Source organism: Vicia villosa, linkage group LG2 (genome assembly GCF_029867415.1).
Source record: "Vicia villosa cultivar HV-30 ecotype Madison, WI linkage group LG2, Vvil1.0, whole genome shotgun sequence".
NCBI lineage: Eukaryota > Viridiplantae > Streptophyta > Magnoliopsida > Fabales > Fabaceae > Vicia > Vicia villosa.
Window position 1 is genome coordinate 211,403,222 of NC_081181.1, and position 15,670 is coordinate 211,418,891.

Below are 15,670 nucleotides of genomic sequence, written 5' to 3' on the forward strand. Positions count from 1 at the left end.
GTTATTGAATTCTATTATAAATATTTTCTTGTTTTATTTGCAAAACAAAGCTATCTTGAGAAACCCCATTGTTATTTACTTAAATAGCATTATTGTTACCTAGTGAAAATTCACAACCCATATGGTGACAAATTTAATTTATCACTTCAACGAGACTAGTACACTTGCTAGAATTGCCATCGCTGATCAGGGTAACACATAAATATATGACAATGAAATCTAACCCTACCAAGCTTTCTCATCGGTCAAAACTTCAATCTTATTTACCGCTATTTCATTATTAAGTTCTTACCACTAGCAACATTTACAACCCTTTCTTAAAGTCATAAGAACTATCAACCTACTTTTGAAATCCCATCAGCTCCTGTCGAGACGATAATCTAAATATTTACTTATCTTTTATTGATCCTATACATGAACAAGTATTTGTTACACTCTTTATATTATATCTCATACTTCTAGAAAAACTCTAAAATATCAACAAATCATCAAAGTTACTATTACTATTTTGGTTATCATTTTTATATGCGACATTTCACTAACTTCATAGCCAATTTATATCACAAAATCGAAACGAAATTATTTAGTAAAGACTTGCCTCCTCATTAAGGTGTTTTTCATCAAGATCAGATCTAATATCAACATTCAAATTTTGACTCAACAACTCTAATATTATAACAATTCATGACTGCCTTCAGTTTTTCGAACCCTTATACAAATTAGTTATGAGTTTAACTTTCGTTAAAACAAACATAAACTATTTAGTTATAGTTTAATAGTAACAAATTGCTTATGAAACTCTAATTAGCTAGGTTTTAACCATGATAACTTTTAGATCATGTGCTCTAACGATTCACCTTGTACACCTTTAAAGAGATAAAACTTGTTACTATTTTAGTTACTATATTTAAACATTCACTCACATTGCAACCTATCTATACTTTTAGATTTATATTTTTTTGTGTTATAATCGGGTGATATTCTTTATGCGCAAATCAAAGACTTCTCGAGACAAAGAGCATAATAAATTATAAAGTTCTTCAAATTTAAAAATATTTAACACAATTACATTGTAAAAGTTGAATTCGAACAAAAGACCTCTGATTTATCATTTACATTCCTTGCCATTTGTCATTAATTTATATCCCGAAACCAAAACGACATCGTTTAATTTGCGTGTCATTGCGTGTCGTAACTATTACGCGATCAAACCCGAGATCCGAGTTCATATCCGCCCGAACAAATATAATAAAATAACAAATAAAAAATAATTTTTTCTAGAATAAATAGACCTATACCGAAATCTCAATCTCATTATTCTTCTTTCTTTCTCTTGTTCTTCTTCTTCAACTCGCGACAGAGCCAACAATCTCTCTCTGTGCGCAACAATGCCAGCCCAGAAGCATGCCTTACCCGAGTCAATGGACGAAGAAGAAACTTCACAGCATCTTCACTATTCTCGCCATGTCAAGCATCAACCGAACAACCGCGACCCAAACTTCATCGACCAACAGCATCAACTCGAACAAGAAGAAGATGAAGAAGACGATGATGATCAGCAAGAGCAGGACGAGGAGGAGGAGGAGCAAGGTGAAGAAGATGAAGATGAAGAAGAGGCTGAGGAAGATGATGAAGATGAAGACGAAGATGAAGGGCAGCACCATGAAGACGATAAGGAGAAATCACAGGGTAAATTTTCAGCTTATTTTTGAAGATTTTTTTCGTTTGGATTATGGTTTTTCTTTGACCCAATTGGTTTTTGTTAACTGGGTTGAAGTTTGTTTTGGTTTTGCGTTTGTTTGTGTTCTGAAGTTTTCATCTTTTTTATGTTGTCAGATTCCGACGAAGCCCCATCTTCTGACTCTGAAGAAAAGCCTCCGTACTTTCTCTTTCTCTCACTCTTTCATATGCATTGCTTCTTAGCTTCTGCTTCGTACTTTGTTTTACTAGATTCATGTTTTTGTTCATGTGGGTGTTTGTTTATTCTGAGGTTGATGTTGGGTGTGAATTATGCTAATTATGTGTTTGCATCGTTGAATTGATGATATATGACAATGTCATTTGAGTTGTGATGCTTGTATTTTCTGAATCTCGTGTTATTTGATTCGTCATTGTTGTTTGCATGTTTTGATTATAATTGTTCTTGACTTGGTCTGTTACTTTTCATAGCTTTGGATTAAGCATCGATCAACATCTACGATTTCATTGATCGAGAAATGGATGAATTCTTTGCTTAGAGTGTGTCATGCTACGGTAGCAACTGTTGAACTTTACTAATCTTGGAACTTAGGTTAAGTAGAGTTCAAGTTGTATGTATCAGAATGTTTTGTTGTGTTGATTTGTATGGAAAAAGGTTAAAACCAGTTTTTGCTGAAGGATTATCCTATTCCATTTGGCATGGTCGCATTGTTCAAGTTTTGAATATCATATCATGTTTTTAGAGCCTTGATTCATATGAACTCCTGCGCATGGTGGCTATAGGGGCCAAAATGTGCATCTTTCGCTGAAGAAAAGTTTTAGCATCAGAATATGAGTTCATGAATTCCTATACTGTGTTTGTCTTCTAAAACATTGAAATTCATGATAGTTTGATGCTATATCATAATGTTGATGAGTGACATTCTTAGTTTAACAGAGCATTTCAGGATGAGTTCTTGATTCTCCAACTTAGGTTTTAAATGACGATCTAATTGAAATATCAACTTCTCTGCTTCTTATGAATGCTGTCCCTGAAAAGAGTTTGTGATTATCAACATGATGTTTAACAGTACAATTTGATGATGAAAATTTTGCATGTCTTGAAGTATGTTACCTTGTTGGCAAAATCTAAATGTTTGACTAATTCTGACTGTGTTGGAAAAGCATATACGTCTGGTCTGTTTTGATGTTGATATGCATTGAAGTTATACTGGAGTTCCACATTGCTGAGGTTTCCAGGTTGTTTTATATATATGTGGTTGGCCCCATTCATATTATGATTAGCTATTGGGATGAAATCCTAGTCCATTTAACATGGTTTTTACGTACGACGATGTGAGAATTGGACTTAGAACCCATGTTAGGCATGAGGCTGGGTATTGAAGTTGTATTCGAATTTGACGTTGCTAGTTCCCGGCCTATTGGATTGTACAAATGTGGTTGGACGTTATGTGGCCTCTGAAATTATATATATGTCCTGCATTTCATATTAAATTGTTCTTTCTGCCAGTTTATATAAATATATGATATCATATATGCTTATTTTCTTGTTTGGCTTGCAGATATGTGTACGTTGAACTTTCGGATATTCGTAAAGATGTCCAATGTCCAATTTGTCTTGGTAAGTTTTTTTCCAAACCTGCATCTTAATTTATACTTGAATCATGATAAACATTTCCTGAATGCCGATTTCTCAAAGACTGACCCGGCAATTTTTGTGTTTGAACAGGTATTATCAAGAAAACAAGAACTGTCATGGAATGCTTGCACCGCTTTTGCAGGGAATGCATTGACAAATCAATGCGACTGGGGTAGGTCACAGGACCATTCCACCTTATTTAAGCTCTTGTTTCTACTGTGCTTGTTAGAAAAAACGATATAATGTCTGTATATATATCATCTCAGAAACAATGAATGTCCTGCTTGCCGCACTCACTGTGCCAGCCGTCGCTCTTTGCGAGATGATCCAAACTATGATGCTCTTATTGCTATGTTATATCCAAATATCGAGAAGTATGAGGAAGAGGTATAACTTTACATGTTCACTACTTTGTACTAATATATAGACGGTACTGTTTGCATGAACCTTTCGTAAAATCTAACTTTGCGATGCCACTCTGGTCCGTTGCAGGAGCTTGAGTTTCGTGAGGAAGAAAAGAACCGAAATAAGCAGGTCAATGTTCATTGAGTAAACATATTTATGCATGCTTTCAGCATAAATTTCGCAGAGTTATTACTCTAATGACATTACATGTTCTTTTGACTATCTAAAATACATGGCTTCTGTAGCATTACCGATTACCGACAAATTACATGTTTTATAAAATAAATATTTATTTAACGCTTGTTCATTATTAAGTCTTGGAAGTTCTAACTTTTTTCCTGACAGATTCAAGCTTCAATAGCAAAAGTATTTCAGCGGCAATCTGAAGCACTAACTAAGAGACGCAAAGATAATACACCAAGTTCATTTGTGACAAGATCGCAGCGAAATCAAAGAAACCTTCAGTCTAGGAGACAAACTCAAGCTGCTGATATTCAAGGATCTGAAGAGAATGAGGAGGAAAATGGCAACAATGAAAAGGACTCATCTTCAGGTGACGAGCGGGGTACAGAACTCCGACAGAGAAAACGAAAGAGATGGACCAGAGTTCGCTCCTCTCAGCCCTCTTCATCAATGGCAAGTCCTGATGGCGGAAGTGTAGAAAGTGATATGGATATAACTAGAGAAAATCGAGGAATTTCAAGACAGGTGTCAAAACCTAGGAAGCTTACTTGGGGAAGAGGTGGTTTTAGAAGTAACACAAGACATGGCAGTGGTGGTGGTAGCAACAGCAAAAACTCTCGCACCGGCCGAATGTCTAGATTGGTTGATTATCTCAAAAGCTTGAATGAAAACACTGATGAGGTATAAGTTATTCTCCTCCGATGAAAAATGCTGTTACTTATTGCTTCATTATTATCAAACTTGTATTCTTATTTCAATTCAATTTAACAAATAGACGCGTTATTTTTATTTACAGTTTGAGGTTCATCTCATGTTTGTTTCTCCGGACAAAGAAGCTCCTACACCAAGTTTGGAGCAGCTTCACCTATGCTGTCGACCAACTTTGTCTGTCAAGAACCTTCATGAAGTGAGATCATCTTTTCCTTCAATTGCTTTTTTTCTGGCAGTAATAGTTTTTTTTTACGAGTATAGATAATGCTTTCTTTAGCTCTGCCTATCGGATGAAAATGATTGCATAATATGCTTTGTTAGCGTAGCAATGTCGTTTTCTTATGACAATTAACATTTTTGTATTCTCTTCGTAGTATGTTGCTAGTCAGACACCTTTGACAGTTGAGGAAGTTGAGATACTGGCAGTTAAAGGATGCAGCAGTATAAACCTTGACAAGTCGGCTGATGAGAAATCAGTTGCGGAATGTGATGAGCTAACATCGCTGGTTATCGATCCACAAAAAGATGAATTGGAACTTCTGCAAGCTCATGAAACTGTGGCAGAGATTAGATCCAAATCTATATCTAAAAGGGGACATTTGGTGAGTATTAAGTTGTTTTTTTATGAAGCATCGACACAGACACAAACACAAAAACACGATACACAATATTAACACTAAAAATTAATTATGTGTCGGACACAGATACACAATACTAACACTAAAAATTAATTATGTGTCAGACACAGATACACAATACTAATACTAAAAATTAATTAAATGTAATTACATGTGTCAGTGTCAGTGGCTTACATGTGTCAGTGTTAGATATCCTCAGATATGCCTTATTTAAGTAAATGCTAAACTTTTTTTTCTCTCTGTTTTTGTGTTGATTCAGATTCTGGCATATAAGAGGAAGGTGTAGGAGGCATTATAGTGTTGGTTTGGTTGGGAGAAGTTTGAGATGGACAACAGTGCTATGAACTTCTTTTGTGTGTACATAATTTAAAGACCAGTTGCCTAAAGTTTTTTTTTTTAAAGTTGCACCCCCATAAAAGTGAAAATAAAGTTATCCTATAGTTTACTAGTAAATTATAAAACCTCCAATAATGATATTATGTTTGGCATTGTTGTATTTTAAATAATTTTAAGATGTACCTTTAAAATATTGGTTATAATTTCAAATTCATACAATTTTGTGTTATTTACATAGATTAGTTTTAAGAAATGGCATTATTGAGGTGAATTGCTTTACAGCCGTTTGTGGAAATCGGTTACCTATGTCAAACTATCGATTGTGTCATAGCTTTGAATTCTACTTCTGCATTATTCCCAACCACAAAAGATTGTTTCTTGCTTATCAACGCTACCATATTATCCCAGACAAATGTGTAGTAGCAGTGACCTGTAGTCGATTTTCTGACAGATAAACATCCTTTTCAATTCTTTTAGAAATAGAGTTTTCGGTCACCTTTAAGATATTAGAGAATTCTATTCACATAGTATCTCATGGCAGATTTAGTTGGATTTGGACTTGCTATGCCTAGAGAAAAATCATTTATCTTTCCTTGATCTTAAAGTAGAAGTTGTTCTTTGAGGACTATCAAACAATACACTAAAAACTATGATATTTCTTTGGGCCAACATGATCAAACAAGAGGGTTTATATTACCCTTTCATTTGGTGAATGGGCATAATGTTGGAAATATTGGTGTTTTGAATATAGATTTGGATTATGAGTTTTATGGATTCTCTTATACTTTTTTAATGAATTCTCAAATGATTAAAAAATTATCCAATGATGCTATTACTAGTCATGAGGTGGTTTACCTATGATTAATAATCAATGAATTATTTTGATCTACAAATAACAAAGCAAAATTATGCTCTTTTATGCAAGTGTTGGCTAACATTTTGTAATTTATTGGGAAAAGTTGTAGTTGTCTTTAGAATTTTTACACACTTGTAGAATCTATTGCCAAAAGTGGGATGACTTAAACAAATTTTTGGTCCGTGTCTCTTTCATCACATGTCTTGCCATGTGTATAATAAAATGCCACATATAACTCCCTTTCATATGTGGCAGAAAGTCTCATTATGTAAAATATGATTCCCATATCATGAATTAGCATATTTTAATCATGGATTTTTATGCTTTTATAGTATGATAGTATAACGTTTTTCTTTCTCTTTTTACTTCTCTTCAATTGTAGTTAAGTTTTGTTAGTCAAGTACGGTCTAGTAGTGAAGACTTGAGTTTTGAAGATATCATGTTTGAATTTTATTAGGTGTAAATTGTTTATAAAAAAAATATTTGATGATCATAAATGATTGAGGTTTTTAATTTTAATAGAGTGTCATGGAGGAATGGAAAGAAGTTCAAAGTGAACTAGAAATTTGTCAAAGAATTTTAGGAGTTGTTCGCTACCACTTTTGTTATCAATTTTCGGAGTATTGTTATCTATATTTTCAACGAGCTGGAGATTGCTAGACGATTGCTAGACAGTACATATTAATTAGAATTAGTTAGTTAACAAAGTTAGAAGATAGTTATGATTTGTTAAAAGTTGATGATATTTGTTTCAGACCTGCCAAACGGTTTAATAAAACTGGTAAATCAGATAGTCTAATAAGACAGATCAAGTTTGAAGGTCAAATTCAAAATGTCATCCGCTTAAAGATGACGAACATGTAAACTCTCGCCAAGAGAATGTGCAGTCGAATCTAGCGTCACACTCATAGCAGCAATTGGAATCATCCGACCGGTCTCCTACATCCCACGCCGCACTCAGCGGAGGTATATTTGACCATCACTCGTATATAAGCACGATCACACACCACACAAAGAAACAATTTCATTCACTCTTTCCAACTACACATCTCTGACCATACTGATTTGATTGTTGGAGTACTAACCTTGCAGGTATATCCCCCTTCTTTGTGCCAGAGAGCTTATACAAAGACCTTCATCAAGATATCATCAATTTGTTGTTTCACACATGAACAGTGACATAGTCAATGGAAATCGTTTCTTGATTCTCACAAAATTCACATCGAATTCCTCTAATCTGCTCAGTTGCGCCATCACATCCATTCTTGTTAACCGATAAGAGCACCACAAATTTTCTAAATCAACAATGGTAGCTTCTAAATCTATTTGATGGGTTGCTCGTGCAACCGGAACTCGTGATGATCCTTCTCCCCTTATATGGAGAGATTTGGTTCTAGTAACATCTTCGATCACCTCATCTCTCCAAATTCTGATTCCTACACTGTCCGACCACGATCCTCCTAGTCTCGCAATCGTTCCAACCTTTTCAACAACTAGTTCAAGTCCAAACATCGAAACAACCTTCAATTGGATCGCAAACACCTAAACCAGGAGTATCTCTGAACCTTCAACAACTTCAACCCACATTCGAGATATAGGGACTGAACAAACTCATATCAAGCATCTACAACATAATGTACCAACAATGCACACACTTTATCAATGAGAGACTTCAGTGTATAGAGGGAAATCAACAAAAGGCCTATAAATATCTAGAACAGTGTCGTTCTTGGGCTAATAGTTCTCACCCTCATGATTCAGGAAGCAGAGATGGAAGTCACACCCCTTTCAAAAATCTCCGCCTTAAGAGATCCGCTCACACCATTCTCAAAAGGAATGTGGACAAGATGCTAAGCACCAAAAATCTTCCCTTTGTCGAAAGAAATCATTTGCAAAACACATCATCACTTGTATAATTTCCAAATCCCTCAAAAAACGCGAAATCTAGACAACTACATTGGGACCAGGGACATAGACGAACACATAGAGCATATAAACACCATGCTCAACTATCATCACACCAGGAGCACAATAAAATTCAAATTATTTGTGTTAACTATTGAAGGAGCCAATATGACATGGTTCAAGACCCTAGAGGACTGTTCTATCAATTCTTTGAGGAAGGTGTATGATAAATTTACAATGCAAATCATAGTGCACAAATGAAAACAAAAAAAATAGTCGTCCTTAGTGAAAATCATCAAAGAAAAAGGAAACCCCCGGATAATATATCGATCGGTTCACTGTTAAGTGCCAAAATGTAGTTATTTTGTGTTTGTAAATAGTGGCACTTATCGATACTTTGTGTTAATACCGTTTGAATAATTCTCCGTTTTTGTGTATATTTGTATCGTTTGTGTTTTGTTACGTTTTCGTGTAAATATATACCGTTTGATAGTTTTTTTGTCTTTTTGTAGGTATTTATGCGTGTTCGATGCTTTGAGGAATAAAGTGTTGAAGACACGGCGACGAGCACGCGATTTTACCAATTCATCGGCGGATAACGCTCAAAACAAATATGAGAAAAATCACCAGTTTCATTGATATTTATTCATTTTTAGATAGAGCATGGAATAAGCTTTCCAATGCTTCAAACCGGGCGCAAATCGGAGTTACGGTTCTCAAGATATGGCCAAAATAAGATTTCATTTTTCTGTTAAGCGCGGTCTGGGAGCATTTTTGACACGTTTGGCAGAAAGTTTGGCGCTTAGCGCGGGTTTTTGGCTCTTAGCGTGGTCTGGCGGTTTAAGACCAATAAAAAACAGCCCGCTTAGCGCGGTAGGCGTGCTCAGCGCGGTCTGCGACTTCAGTTTTTGTATATATGTTATAAAATCAGATTTTTTAGGTTTTTTATCATCTCTTCTTGACAAGTTGAGCTCTGATCCATTTTTGGTAGTTTAGAGCTTGAGGAAACACCATTGGATGCTACACCATGTGGATTGATCACGGATCTGTCTCGATTCCATTGTACCGATGAGATCTTTCCGGTTCATCTTCTCTCTTCCCTTTGTTTCATTCCAATGGTGGGTGTTGTATGTATATTTCTACTCTTATTGTATGTATATTTGTGGATCTTGGGATCGTTTATATATTTGCTTTACAAATCATCATTGTTGTTGTTCTTGATCTTTTTGCTTAAATGCTCTGGACTTGTGGTGTTGCAGACATGGGCATCATAGATCTTGATTAGGAATGATAACTGTTAGTTTCTGGATTGCAGACATGGATTTAGGGCTAACAATCGTAGTGGGTATCGAGTTTAATGCCTCCGTGTTGTTTGTGTCGGTGGAGAAATCGCTGATGTGAATAGTGTGGTTGAGCTTTCGTCGGTGTTGCAGACATGGGCACTGATGTGGCGTCTCGATTGATGCCCAATGATGTTGATGCGTATTGTGAGTGTCGAGCGATAGATCTTCGGATTTAAGTATTATATGGGTAGAACGAAATACAATTCCATAACTCTTTCTCTTAGACTATTGAGAATGTTTATCTGCTTTTATTTACTTTTCCCTCATTTACCTTTCCGCACCCCAAATCATGAAACATAGAACGCGAGATAGTCGAACGACAGTTTTTCTCAACAATCTCTGTGGACACGATAATTCCCGGATAAATATTTCCAAATCTTTTGTTGCTTGCCCTCTTTACCGCTTCAACAAAATGGCGCCGTTGCCGGGGATTGGTTTTGAGATTAATCGCATTGCAATGGCTTCACATTTTAAGTTTCGTAAATATGTCCATAACGTATATTTTGTGCATATTCTCATACTTGTGTGTTTTTGTATATTTATACATGTTTATGTTTTCATACTTGTACATGTTTGTGTGTTTGATTTTGTTCCTCTTTACTTTTGCTATTTAGCAAGGTGAAGTTGGCTAAACAAATTGAACTCGGATAGTTCGTAAATTCTAAATCTTCACTTTTCAATTTGTTTAGCCAATTAAGGATTTTGTAAATTTTGCATTTTATGTATATTATGTTTTTACACATACTTGTATATACTTTTGCTTTTGATTCGTTTGTTAAGTGTTTAGGCAGGACGTTTTCTTTAGGTGGCGTTTGAGGCGAAAGCATTGGCGTACCACGAGGAAGTTTCTTACCATTCGCGAAAAAATATGAGGCGTCGAGCTAACGACATAAAACGAGCGCTTGTTGGGAGGCACCCCAACGGTTTTATTTTTCTGTTTTTCTGTAAATGAGTAGTGTAGGTGTTAAGTGGAGGCACACTGGAATTCCTGTTTTGTTGCACTGTTTTTTGTCTTTCTGGTGTAGCGCGCTAGACCGCGCTTAGCGCGGTCTGTAGCTTTTGGCTAATGATTTCTTTTTAATGATTCATTTGCCTCACCTTTTTCCCACTTACACCAAGGCTTTATAGTATGTATTTTATAGTTATAATTTTAATTCTTTTGTTGTTGTTTAGACTCAAATTTTGGCTCGATTACTTGAAGTCGCATTTGGTAATTCTTCAATTTTGATTGACTCAACATGCCAATTGTGCGGTAATGATTGTTCGAATTTGTACATAGCAAGGTACTTGTTTATCGCTTTCTATAGCATAACATGTTTAGGAGACTTTTCATTTGTACAATTTTCATATTATTCATTCTTTTTGCATAACTTGCTCATGACTTGAATCACATTAGTTTCCCCTTTTTACCATAAATGTGAGGTGGCTTTCCATTGTGTATATATGTGAGTGACCGACATTTCTTGTTTTAACTGGATACTATTATGTTTAATCTTTCGTCTGTATTGATTTTGTGAATGCACGAAAGTGATCAAGGCACTTGTTTGATTTTGAGCACAACTACCATAGCTAAATATCAATTCACCTTGTGAGTGTGTGAGCATTAGTAACCCCCTTTGAGCCTTTTTGTCAATATCCATATTGTTTTTGCTTAATGCTTGTCTATGAGCGTTTGGTTTTCAATTGTGTTTGAATGTTGATTCTTTGTTTCTTGAACCCTCAACTATGATTTATAGTTTGAAATTTTACCTTGCCTTAGAAAGTAGGGAGTATTCAATGTATATTGTGGTTGGATTCAAGTTGGGGAGAGGATGTTTGCCTCTTTATGATGTGGTTGGTATATGGTTGTGAAAATAAAAGAAAAAGAAAAAAATTGTGAAAAAGAAAGAAAAGAAAAAGAAAGAAAAAAGAAAAAAAATTGGAAAAAGAAAAAGAACAAAAAGAGTTTGGAATAAGATTTGTGTTAATAAGTATTGTGTTTGGTGTGAAACATGTGAGGAAGAAGAAGTTTGATTGAAATTCCTTTGTTTGAAACTTTGTGGAAGTAATTACTCCCTTAGATTTAGGCAAGTTTTTGTTTTGATTAGCTTTAGGACTTATCACTTGTTTGTTAACCAAGCCACATTACAACCTTTAAAGCCCTTGTGATTCATGTCGTTGCAATTTTCGATATTGTTTTTGGATGAGTGCATAATTTTGTCTATTGTTTGCAAGTTTGTCGGGTGTGTGTCAAAGTCCTCACCTTTCGGTGTTTTTCATCTACCGATGAATTTTTGCTAGGCGTGATTCGTGATTGAGCTTGTTTTGTTTTAGAATGTTTTGTATGATTTTTGTACTTAGGATTCGTTTCTTTTTCATGTTGTCGTTGTAGGATTGTGGTAAGTATTTACTTTGTTGGTACGTTTTTGTTTGAACCGTACAATTGTTTTGTTTTTCCTAATCTTGTTGATTCTTGATTCTTTGGATTTTTTACTTTTGCGATTTGAGTGTTTGGCCTTGTTTGAGGACAAACAAATTCAACTTGGGGAGAGTTGTTAAGTGCCAAAATGTAGTTATTTTGTGTTTGTAAATAGTGGCACTTATCGATACTTTTTGTTAATACCGTTTGAATAATTCCCCGTTTTTGTGTATATTTGTATCGTTTGTGTTTTGTTACGTTTTCGTGTAAATATATACCGTTTGATAGTTTTTTGTCCTTTTGTAGGTATTTATGCGTGTTCGATGCTTTGAGGAATAAAGTGTTGAAGACACGGCGGCGAGCACGCGATTTTACCAATTCATCGGCGGATAACGCTCAAAATAAATATGAGAAAAATCATCAGTTTCATTGATATTTATTCAATTTTAGATAGAGCATGGAATAAGCTTTCCAACGCTTCAAACCGGGCGCAAATCGGAGTTACGGTTCTCAAGATATGGCCAAAATAAGATTTCATTTTTCTGTTGAGCGGGCTAAGCGGGCTTGACCGCGCTAAGCGCGGTCTGGGAGCATTTTTAACACGTTTGGCAGAAAGTTTGGCGCTTAGCGCGGGATTTTGGCGCTTAGCACGGTCTGGCGGTTTAAGACCAATAAAAAACAGCCCGCTTAGCGCGGTAGGCGTGCTTAGCGCGGTCTGCGACTTCAGTTTTTGTATATATGTTGTAAAATCAAATTTTTTAGGTTTTTTATCATCTCTTCTTGACAAGTTGAGCTCTGATCCATTTTTGGTAGTTTAGAGCTTGAGGAAACACCATTGGATGCTACACCATGTGGATTGATCATGGATCTGTCTCGATTCCATTGTACCGATGAGATCTTTCCGGTTCATCTTCTCTCTTCCCTTTGTTTCATTCCAATGGTGGGTGTTGTATGTATATTTCTACTCTTATTGTATGTATATTTGTGGATCTTGGGATCGTTTATATATTTGCTTTACAAATCATCATTGTTGTTGTTCTTGATCTTTTTGCTTAAATGCTCTGGATTTGTGGTGTTGCAGACATGGGCATCATAGATCTTGATTAGGAATGATAACTGTTAGTTTCTGGATTGCAGACATGGATTTAGGGCTAACAATCATAGTGGGTATCGAGTTTAATGCCTCCGTGTTGTTTGTGTCGGTGGAGAAATCGCTGATGTGAGTAGTGTGGTTGAGCTTTCGTCGGTGTTGCGGACATGGGCACCGATGTGGCGTCTCGATTGATGCCCAGTGATGTTGATGCGTATTGTGAGTGTCGAGCGATAGATCTTCGGATTTAAGTATTAGACGGGTAGAACGAAATACAATTCCATAACTCTTTCTCTTAGACTATTGAGAATGTTTATCGGCTTTTATTTACTTTTCCCGCATTTACCTTTCCGCACCCCAAATCATGAAACATAGAACGCGAGATAGTCGAACGACAGTTTTTCTCAACCAATCTCTGTGGACACGATAATTCCCGGATAAATATTTCCAAATCTTTTGTTGCTTGTCCTCTACTGCTTCAACATTCACAAAAGTGGAAGTGGAAATAGGCGGATTCAATGATGGACTGAAATGTTGGATCTTCGAGAAGGGATTGAGGACAAATTGCATGTCCCGTGAGAAGATAGGGCTATAAGGCACGGGGAGCATAAGACACGTCCTTAATCAAGCCCATCCCTATATCAATTATGAGGAGAAATTGATGGCTAAAGACGTAGAAAGAAACAAAGGGTCATGAAACTCAAGGAATGCCAAATTGGGATGATAGACGTTGAGATGACAGGGATAAAGATGCACATCAAGGGTCGCGAGCTAGGTTATCATCATAAATCCCACTCAACACCTCCAGATAAAGGATTTTACGAGTGTTTTCCAATACCAAATTCAAAAAAAGTTGGGGGGTAAGGTCCCCTTAAACCTTTTAAGAATCTCCAAGGATAGAAAAGTCAAAGTTCTACCACTTTCAAAAATCCATATGCACAACATAGACGAATACGTCCATCAGAAAGATGCTATCAAAGATTTGATTACAAAAGGGGAAAGAAAACGATTTCCAAAGGAACGAAGGTCCCCCAAGGAATCTTGAAGGCGGAATGAGTCACCACCTAATAAATGATCCCCCTCCGAGACAATTCGCCACCAAAGAAGACAATCGAAGCCTTAAAGAAAGTTAGGGAAAACAAGGATATCAACGACAATGAAGATGAAGTTCAAAGAGAAAAACAACTATGCATAGGCTCCATCACAAGGGGAAGCAACTTTATCACATCCATCACTATAGGATCCCCACACTCAAAGACACCAACGAAGGGGATCATGAAAATAAATATCGTCGAGAAGATGGTAGTAGACAAGAAAGGAAAAACTTCCATTGAAGGCCAAAAAGAGCCATCCTAGAGTTCAGGAATAACAAGAAGGTATGTGGCATCCCCTATGACATATTCCCTTTGGTAATAACGAAAACCATAGTTAATTTTAATGTCTTAAAGAATTTTTATTAACAGAGGAGAGGAAGTTCATGCAATATCATGTACCCTGAGCTCATGCGATACCATAATAACACAAGTATTGAGAGTTTTCATAATGAGAGTTTCTTAACAACTTTCCAGGACTCATGGTTCATAAAACTTGCACACTTCTTAGGTGTACATAATATTGTTTTAAAACAAGTATTGAGAGTTTTCATAATCAGAGTTTCTTAACAACTTTCCAGGACTCATGGTTCATAAAACTTGCACACTTCTTAGGTGTACATAATATTGTTTTAAAACAATATCTACAAAACGTGCGTGATTCATATACTCTATCTATATATCTTCAAACACACTATTATTATTATATATATAACAACCTAAGTACTCAACTATCAAATCAAAACAACATTTTTGTTTAGCAACATGTCTCACTTAGTAGCTTTTCTCACTCTTTTTCTCATTACAATGTGCCCAATTTCTTCATCCATTTCTTGTGACCATGTTTATTGGGAATTTGTAACATGTCTTAGGTACCTTGCAGCTTATGAATCTGATCCAACAACACGTTGTTGCAAAACTGTTGCTGAATTCAATAGAGATGCAACACAATCAGCAGAAACTATATGTCCATGTATTGAGAATTTGGCAAATGATTTGGATATTCGTTTTGATCTCTCTAGGATTGATGATCTTCCAAACAAGTGTAATGAACCAAAATCTTTCCCCATTTCCAATAACATGAATTGCTCCAACCTCCAAGTAAATACTTCTTCTTACACTATTTATTCATGATATAATAACTAAGGTATTTGATTTATATTTAAGATTAAATACACCAATTACTCATTACATCTGAGAATAAAATCTTTGTTTAAGATAATGACATGTTATTTATATTACTTTTATTTTTATATATTAATTATTAATGAGGATTTTTTGTGTTTATGTAGGATCAATCATTGAATAGAGGAAGGGTGTATGGGGAAAAATAGGATGTGTAAAACATAAAAGAAAGGTTTAAAATGATTTCTATCC

At 35.6% G+C, this 15,670-nt stretch overlaps 1 protein-coding gene across 1 annotated transcript; it reads left to right on the plus strand.

Annotated features, from left to right (window-relative positions):
* The first annotated feature begins 1,308 nt into the window (after positions 1–1,308).
* Positions 1,309–5,801, plus strand: LOC131653773 (putative E3 ubiquitin-protein ligase RING1a). The gene is made up of 10 exons (XM_058924050.1): positions 1,309–1,689; positions 1,837–1,879; positions 3,261–3,319; positions 3,428–3,509; positions 3,604–3,724; positions 3,830–3,871; positions 4,088–4,606; positions 4,722–4,832; positions 5,011–5,238; positions 5,534–5,801. Exons 1-10 carry the CDS (start codon positions 1,389–1,391, stop codon positions 5,558–5,560), a joined length of 1,533 nt encoding a protein of 510 aa, XP_058780033.1. The 5' UTR covers positions 1,309–1,388; the 3' UTR covers positions 5,561–5,801.
* The last annotated feature ends 9,869 nt before the right edge of the window (positions 5,802–15,670 follow it).